This window comes from Ascidia mentula, chromosome 3, assembly GCF_947561715.1.
Source record: "Ascidia mentula chromosome 3, kaAscMent1.1, whole genome shotgun sequence".
Lineage (NCBI taxonomy): Eukaryota > Metazoa > Chordata > Ascidiacea > Phlebobranchia > Ascidiidae > Ascidia > Ascidia mentula.
This window is the reverse complement of record NC_138568.1, coordinates 22,304,942-22,313,698: the sequence shown is the minus strand read 5'-3', so window position 1 is coordinate 22,313,698 and position 8,757 is coordinate 22,304,942. Positions and strand designations below refer to the sequence as shown.

The 8,757-nt window shown below is 38.4% G+C and overlaps 1 protein-coding gene across 1 annotated transcript; it reads right to left on the bottom strand.

Annotated features, from left to right (window-relative positions):
• Positions 1-1,105: 1,105 nt before the first annotated feature.
• LOC145893995 (scavenger receptor cysteine-rich domain-containing protein DMBT1-like) lies at positions 1,106-7,350 on the bottom strand. The gene is made up of 10 exons (XM_082982425.1): positions 7,286-7,350; positions 6,085-6,275; positions 5,558-5,720; positions 4,754-4,947; positions 3,994-4,153; positions 3,442-3,492; positions 3,035-3,213; positions 2,449-2,620; positions 1,562-1,755; positions 1,106-1,306 (listed from the first exon to the last, which is right to left on the bottom strand). The coding sequence occupies exons 1-10, from the start codon at positions 7,332-7,334 to the stop codon at positions 1,136-1,138; spliced, it is 1,524 nt and encodes a 507-aa protein (XP_082838551.1). The 5' UTR covers positions 7,335-7,350; the 3' UTR covers positions 1,106-1,135.
• Positions 7,351-8,757: the final 1,407 nt, after the last annotated feature.

Genomic DNA, 8,757 nt, shown 5'->3' with positions numbered 1-8,757 from the left:
GGATTATATTACTGTGCTATTATGCTAGATACTATAGGCAAGAACAGTCAACATGTAGTTATCTACATGAAATAAAGTGGTATTGACTTAAAACTCAACAATGATAGGCTAAGGCAGGGGTTCTCAAACTGGGGTCCGCGGAACCCTGCGGGTGCACGGGGGTCTGTAAAGATATTAAAAAACAACTGATACGTTTCCTACAGCGCTGGAGCAGCATTAACTGCAATATTTTATAACTTAAGTGGTTTTATGAGCTGTACAACACGTAGAGTGGACAATTACTCCACTTTTGAATGGTTCTTATACTATCTCATATCTTTACGAATAAATATTGATACAACACGTTTAATAATTTATACTATCTTTGTATCTTACGATTTCAACGTTGTTCACAATTGTTTATTTTACTACGCGTCTATGACGTAGGAATTCACACTTATTGCAGGTGACAAACTCTGATAAGGTTAAGGTCGTATTTGCTGTTTCGTGGAGTGAGTTACAGGTGAATGTGTGATTACACAAAACTAAATTGAGTGCCGAGTCCAGACTATGCGTAGACTTGGATTGAAGAGTCTGTCGCAGTATATTTGTCTGGCGCAATAAAGCTTCGTAAATAAACATGTTTCGTTACTGTTGATATTGTTTTGTAGTAATTTCCACTGATTACATGGGAAAAATTGATCTGACGTAAGATTAGGGGTCCGAGAAAAAACATGTTCACGAAAAGGCGCTAAACCTGGGAACGCATGGGGGGATTTCCCATAGCAAACATTCACGTTTTGATGAATGGCTAAGTTTGATTGTCAACCTCACTGCGTTTCGTTCGCATTTAAAATGATTATCGGGGTTTGTATGGTGGCCTCACACTGTTAGAATGCTCTTTACATTTTCGCTGTTTTCGCGAACGATAACTACCAGGTATTGTTTCAACCCTACACAATTTTCCCATAACTGGCATTGCAAAGTATTGGTTTGTTTGTCATGTGTTTAACATGCAACCATGCAGTTCAACTCTTTCGACATATCTTACACAACATACGTTTAATGCCACCATGTTTATTAACAAATGTGAAATAACTTTTCCATCAGGTTCAAAAGCAGGGATTCAGATTTGTCGAATTTCATCACTTCGGCTCTATTTCGTCACCCACTTGTAGCTGGCACGGAATCCACCATGGGCTGTTGTTGAATCGCTGTGAAGTTCAACTCTGGCAGCGTTCGATGATGATGTGACTATGATGATCTGGTAGAACTTTCCGGTGATGCCGACGAGCAATTTGTCGGCGGCTGTCAGACCGTCGTAAACCTTGACACAAAATCCAAAGCGTGTTCGTTTCATTATATAGCTAGGCTGCAATGCTTGGGCTGCGAAATCTGTAAATCTAATTATTCCGATACGATAGCTGTGATCGCCAAGGAAGGACCTGCACATTGGGGAGATCCTGTCAATCATGCGATTACATTTCATACTGCGTTTCATAACAGATATTTAAGTATTTTCTGCATCACGAAAAATATTATTTCGTGCGGAAGTAATCGAAAAAAAACGATTTGAAATTACCCGGATCCAATCCCAGCGACGCTCAACGCTCAGCGCCAAAAAGCCGATTTGAACTTTGGTTCCAAATGGAGCCCGAATAGTCCATGACAACTTTACCGAAACTGGGTAACTCATGTCGGGGAAACCAGGAGACGAGAAGTATTGCACACTTGGTGTCGCTGTAAGTTCGTAAGTGCTCGATTCGGATGCGAGAGCTGAAAATATAAATGTTTGTTTGTCGAGTGTTCGACCCATATTCCTGTGAGGAAACCTGACCGAGAAGCAACATTCAAGGAAATTTTACCCTCACCGGTAAAAGATTGGCGAAGTAGGAGCTTCGTAAATTATGTTAATTTTTGCGACACATGTGGCCGTAACATATGAACTGATGTTATTTCAGTTTAATTTAACGCTTGTGCACTGGACGGTTTTGGTGGACGTTTCAAACATGGCTGTGCTCAGAAACAATCCGCCAGAAAATGTTCAGCATATTAACTTTGGCTTTTCTGTTTTTTTTTTTTTTCGATTTATAGTTTTTTAACTCTCAAAGGATTTTCTGTTTTTGTCATAAAAACTCGTGACAAAGAATAAATTGTTATTTGTTATTCGCTAATCCAGAGGTTACGACGCGACGCAGGTGCGTTGTTGTTGGATTGTCACAAACTTGATTAAAGGCCTATAGACGAATTTTATTTTCACAATAAACTGCGCGGGCTTTTTGGCGGTTAAAGTGGAAGTAGAACTAATTTATCGTAGCAGGTTTGCGAATCTGCCTCCAAAAATGCGGTCAAAACTACAAATATCTTCGTAATAGGTCACACTTTTTTGGGTGCCTTGGTATAACAGTTAGATGGGGATCAGTTCGTCGCCGGTTCGTGAAAGTTGGAAATCACTAAAATCCAATTTACCTCCTGGTCTGTGCACTTCGTAGTAAGCCCTGAAGCCACGCTTGTTAACGGTGCTGTCGCTGTCGAACTCGACCCGAACCACGTTGCTGGTCGACACGTAACTATAGAAACGATTCTTTGAGCCACTCACGAGGCCGAGTTTGGTGGAAGTCGGTTCGCTTCCGTCCCGGACCTGGACACGAGAAGTTTTCAATTAAAACCGTAAAAAGGTTAAAATACCACAAGCACTTTTATGGTTGTGGTTTCAAAAAAGTCGTTATGCAAATGAAAGTTTGTGTTTTCGCAATCTCCTGGAAGCTTTATGGGCAACTTAGTAACTGAGTAAAATATGTTTTAAGCAACACCTGTATGGAATGCTAAATCTTTCTTCTAGTCAAACAAACGGCTTAGGATACCTTACTGGAGTAACTTAAATCGTATTGCATTGATATGTAATATATTTTTTTTCATACAAATTCGGATGTAGCATAATTGTTTCTCTGTGTTGTGCTGAATGCAAAGCGAATATGTGGTGTCAGTTGAGAAGTACATTCGCAACAATCGGTCGGCGAGCAAGATTGAACTTATTTGAATAAGTACGAGTTACCTTTATCCAGTCACAGCATGTCTCGGTATCAATGTAACCGAACCACACGTGGACTTGTGTTCCTGGAGGTGAACGGATCACCCACGAACAACTAACACCGGCTGGGTGGGTGTTGGGGAATTCCGGTGAAGTGAAGCTGCCGTGACCGTTAGCTGGCGTGGTGAGACTCTCCGAGCTTTCTGGAATTGCATTGGCAAAGTCACGCGCCCGGTATACGAGATACCATGAAGTAAACTTGATCGGGATTTGTGGCCAGGATATTCGAGGTTCAAATCCCGGCGTGGCAAAATAAAGAAAAATTAAATGATAGAAAATATAGTTAGTAAAGCGCTATCTGGACAGGGGCTGATAAAACTGGCCGCCCTACTTTTACTTTGAGTAACGCTGTAAAATATTGAAAATCATACTCATGTTGTATGGAAGAGCTGGAATTGGTAGCAATCCTGGAGGAATGATCACTGAAATACAGGAACAGTGTTAATGCAAAGGCTTATACTGTCTCACCAACAACATCAGTGGTATCATGTTGAAAACCTCATAGGATATTATAGTTTACTTTCTAGTTTGACATCAAATTTTTGTGTCTGATTTATCATATAGAAACCAAGATCACATAAATCTAATCGTTACCACATGGAAAGCATTGTACGTTCTGTCTAATGTATCAATAATTAAGGTTTTTTCCCCAAGATTAAATCTGACTTCACGTTAAAAACTACAATATTAAAGACCTCGTATCTAAACGCAGTTGATTTTATGAATAGATGTTTCGCTGGAAAAAACACCATCAGTTCTTATTCAAGTAACAACTTGTGGTCATAAAATAATAAACAATGTTAAAAACGAGGTTTTTAGATAATATAATTTCTTCTCAATTGTTTCTAAGCCATTGAAATATTTTATTCAAAAAGCATATTGAAAGCATGCGATTATGTAATTCAATCTATATTTCCACCCACCTGCTTTAGCGCTTGCTATAAAGCCAATGTAGTTTGCGGTTGTGTCCGACCTAAATCTCACCACCAGCACTCCTGTTGACGATCGGTAAATAAGATCTTTGAGACTTTGTCCGAACACGTATCCGATAAGCTTGGAAGTCATTTGCGAACCGTCTCTCACCTAAAAACCATATAACTTACGATGTTTGCCTCGTCAGCATGATTCATGTATAACGCAAAGCATATAATTGACGAAAATACTTCGACATAACTGGTGCCCAGGCAGCAAATAAATTTCAAAAAATCCAATGTGATGCAATGTTTTAAGTGAGCTGCATAAAAGGCCACTGCACAAGTGACTGGTGAGTTGACATTATATAGGTATCATCGGTGCAGCTGGTGCAGCTGGTGACTAACAACGGTCATGTCGGCTAACTCTATACAGACAGAGGTTGTTCTACTGTGCGGTGGCTTTGTAGTCGGTCTCTTATGTGACTATGTACGAAGTACCGGAGTAGTTAAATAGCAATATTGTGCGCTTGCCCATGCAGTACGTGTGGCTATTTTAATCTTAAATTTTTGCATCAACTGCTTTTATTTGGTGTGCATATGTTTTTAAGCCCTCCGTACCACAAGAAACTTATATTTCCTCGTTAAAATCAATCAGTTTTGTGTCTAAGACAAATATAAGAAAAAGCATCACTTAAAGCATTCCATCCACTCTTAAGAACCCATCAACCCCATAAAACATGTATTGATGTTGTCATATTTTAAAGCTTACTGTAACACTGTCACAGCATGTCTCCAGTTGGTGATTATATATTGTGATTTGGACTTGCATGCCTGGAGGTGCGGTGAACTTCCACTCGCAGTAGCGATTGTTCGGGTATTTCGATGGATATCCCGGGGAACTGAAGGTTCGAACCCCGACCGTGTTGAGAGTATGGGAGCCTCCACAGCTGGTTAGGTCCGGAACTGTGGAATATATAACATTAGTTATAGGGTTGGCGTCTCAAGTTCAAACCTTAAACAAGGTTCTTAGACATGACCCTGAGGATGCTTCAGGTATATTTACTAGAACAGTGGTTCTTAACCTTTTTTATCTCATTTCCGACTTCATTTTAAACGGAATCCTCATTTCCCACTAAGATTTAATTTTTTAACCTTTTTTTTTTAATTATTGCATTTTCGCTATATCTGTTTTCCTCTTTTCAAACTTTTTCGGTCGCATGACATGACCAGTTGCCAATAATTGTGCGACACACAGTGAATACAGAACATGATATTTTCTTTTCTAAACACATTTGTATATTTTAGTGCCGTCTAATTTCCCACCGGTTAAGAACCACTGTACCAGAGAGACTTTTTTAAAAAGATTTTCAAATTAAAAAGTGATTTCCTTCTTGGTTTAAAAAGTAATTTTTGTTCCTGGTTCAAATGAATCCACCGAGGGTGAGACGTTTAATTTTGACACTTTTTGTGTTTCAGTTATTTTTGACACTTTTTGTGTTTCAGTTATTTTTGACACTTTTTGTGTTTCATTCCATTGTGACACTCCGTTTCTGTTTAAACTTTTACAACTTACTGATTCGATATTGTACACTGAAACCGGTTCCTACAATCGATTCGTCGGATGTGAAGGTGATGTAGAGAGAGCCGAAGGAAGATACGAAGTTGAAGGTTGTGTTGATTTGTCCGGTCAGAGGTACAAGAAGCACTTGGGCCTCGGCGTTGTCCCCATCACGAACCTACAGCACACAGTCGGATACATTTTACTGCTGTATCAACGTTGCTACAACGCTGGGTAATATCTAATAACCTTATAATGCAGAATAAAATCAGTGATCTTATACCATAGGTCGGCAACCTTATAAAGAGTCATTTAGACTGCGTTACTGTTAACAGGTTGTCGAAAATTTTAAGGTGATAATGAAGGCACCAAAAAATCGCTTCACCGACTCAAGAAACTGTAATTTGGAATACGTCGTCCGCGTGGGTCAGATTAAATCAGGGTGAACCCCCATGACCGATAAATAAATTTTCCTTGGTTGTGACTTCATGCAAAATGAAATTTATCCCTGAAAGTAACATTGTTTCGGGGGAGTGATTTACCCTGACAAAATCACCGCCGGCTTCAGTATCGATTTTCCCAAATTGTGCTTCAATTTGAGCTCCTTCGATTTGACTCGATATGATCCAGACACAATTTAGGTTGTTGGTGTAAGAGTACGGATGGTTGGGAGTTGTGAATGTCTTTAACGAAGCGGTTGCTGTCAGTTCACCTCCGCAAGTTTGGCCTTCACCTGAAAGTAAACTATAGTCAGAAATCTGATTCAAAGCAAAGCAATTGTTCGTAACAATGCGATCTGTGACGTAGATCAGGTCCGATCTGTTTGACCGTGGAGCTGGACCAACCACGCTTCTTTAAGCTGATGATGGAACAAGTTTTTGCCGAAACGTTTTTACTAAAAAAATATGTTAATGTTTTCAGCACTTGGAGCAAGTCTGTTTCTTATCAGAATGCTGCAAATGTTGAGAGGAGCTGTGTGATCTTTCGAGGCAAGCGATTCAAAACTTTCCTTTATATCATGTGTTAATTATTTCGCACAAACAACTTAATAACACATATATATCATTAGAATTTTGCCCTCATGATTAATTTAACTTTGGCACACTTTGTAATTATAAGTAAAAAAAGTATTTTAACGCAACAAACCGATGACGGCGAATGGCTTTTATGTCAGTAATGAGATTATCAAAAACATTTAATGTAAAGTCTTAAAGTAAATTAATTTATTGCCATTTCTTTGAATCGAATATTTTTTCGGGATTTACTATAAATACCTCCTTTAGATTTTTAACTGTTTCAACATTCCTGGTACTCGCGACAAATTTAGGCAAGTTAGCTTATGTGCTGCCTCCCGGAAGCCATTTTGTTTTTTTCTAATTGGACCAGCGTCACACAAGGCTTCCGAAAAGGACGCTTTTTTAAATATTTATAGCGCACTTAGTTGACTAATCTTTAACTTTTTTTGCAGGCGTTTTGGTTGCGGTTCTAAGTTAGTTGTGTGAAACTTTCACCATTTGTCGATATCCCCACTGTGAATAAAAAAATAGTAATTTTTTTTTAAATTTTGAAGTCTATTGTGGCAAGATTACTTCTACAAATTAATTTTCACCTTTGGAAAAAAAATGCTTTCTAAAATATCCTTTATTGTACAAGTTTGTTACAAATTATCGGCGCTAACTTATCACCAAAATGTAAACTTGCTTCAAAAAAATAAAATTTAATAATGAAAACAACAACACATACCTCTACTAAAAATCGTTGCCAGAACGAGGACTGCAAGAAGCTTCATCATTTTCGTTGTAGATCTCGTGCAGACAAACGCAGAATGTGATTAGCTGCCGTTGTGGGCTCTTTACATATTCATCACGTTCGTTGGCAATGCCAGATTTCCGGGGAACGATTTGCAAAAGTCTCGGTACAAAACGTGTTGGCGTTTATTGAAAGTTTATCACAGCTTGCAAACTGCTACAAATAACAGGAAAATGTTGGGCGCTCAGAAACATCAATAATTTTATTATTTACTGGAATTGTTTTGAATTTTGATAAAACACAAATTGTCCAACAATAAAAGTACCAAGCACCGAAATTTAAATATACGTTCATGCATTGAAACTGGGGAACTAACTGCAACTATCGCGTTAGGCAGATACTTAGCTTTGGTATGAGTTTTTACTGTGACTATTAAGTCTCGATTGTGTGGAAACCAACAGCATATGAATCAAAGGTCATTTGAAGATTATCTGTTACGTTTTTTGTTGGTGCTTACTACCAAGTACAAAAGTTTTTCAAAATTCCCAAATTTTCATAACATATATTTGAGAACTTGAGCATGTATTTATCGTTTGAATTAGTTTACTTTGTTTTCCTATAATTTTCCGTATCATATGACTTGAGTCTGCACTATAAACGTTTATTGGACGGACTCCAATTTAAACCAAAGTTATCTTAGCAATAATCTTTACCAACAGCATCCTGACGTCAGGGTTAGGATGCGTGAAATCAGAATAGGATTGTATTCAATCATTCCAATACAAACATATACCGAGATTCGCATCAATACCAATATATATGTTGTTTGTCAAGTTCCGTTGGCGTAACGAGTTTGTTTTCATCAACAAAGCTTTCACTGAAACGTTTGCGATTTGAACGATACAAGAGCAAATATCAGGCAAGGAGTTTTGACTTCTTCTTCCACACTTGGTTCTCATCCAGGTCGTGCGACTGCCTGTCCTCGAACGTTGTTTTTGTGACATTAAGCCGGAAACAGTTTGTCTCTGCCAATGCAGAAAGTTTAATCGCATGAGATTTCTTGCAAATGTCGCCCAATCCACGGCCATGAAAATGTCATCACATCCTGAAGTTTCTCACTGCTTGGTCCACACGTGGGCATCGCTTGCGTTTCGCGTTACATCGCAAAAATACATCGACACTTTTTACAAAAGTACTTCCTTCAAATTTTTTCAACGACAAACAGTTGCTTTTGAAACATTTCATTTATTGGACATTTTTTGGTTGTGAACACTGTTGCATACTTAACCCTGTTATAGTGCAAAAAAGGAAAACAGGAAAACATGTTTCTGTTTTGGTCTTTTGTTGCATTTCAAACAATTGAAGGTTTTGAAATAAGTTTGTTTAAGCTTTCATACGCAGAAAAAACAAACATTTACTTCACAAACTCGAAAGATTTTTGCAAATGCAGCGCACGGAAAATGGCA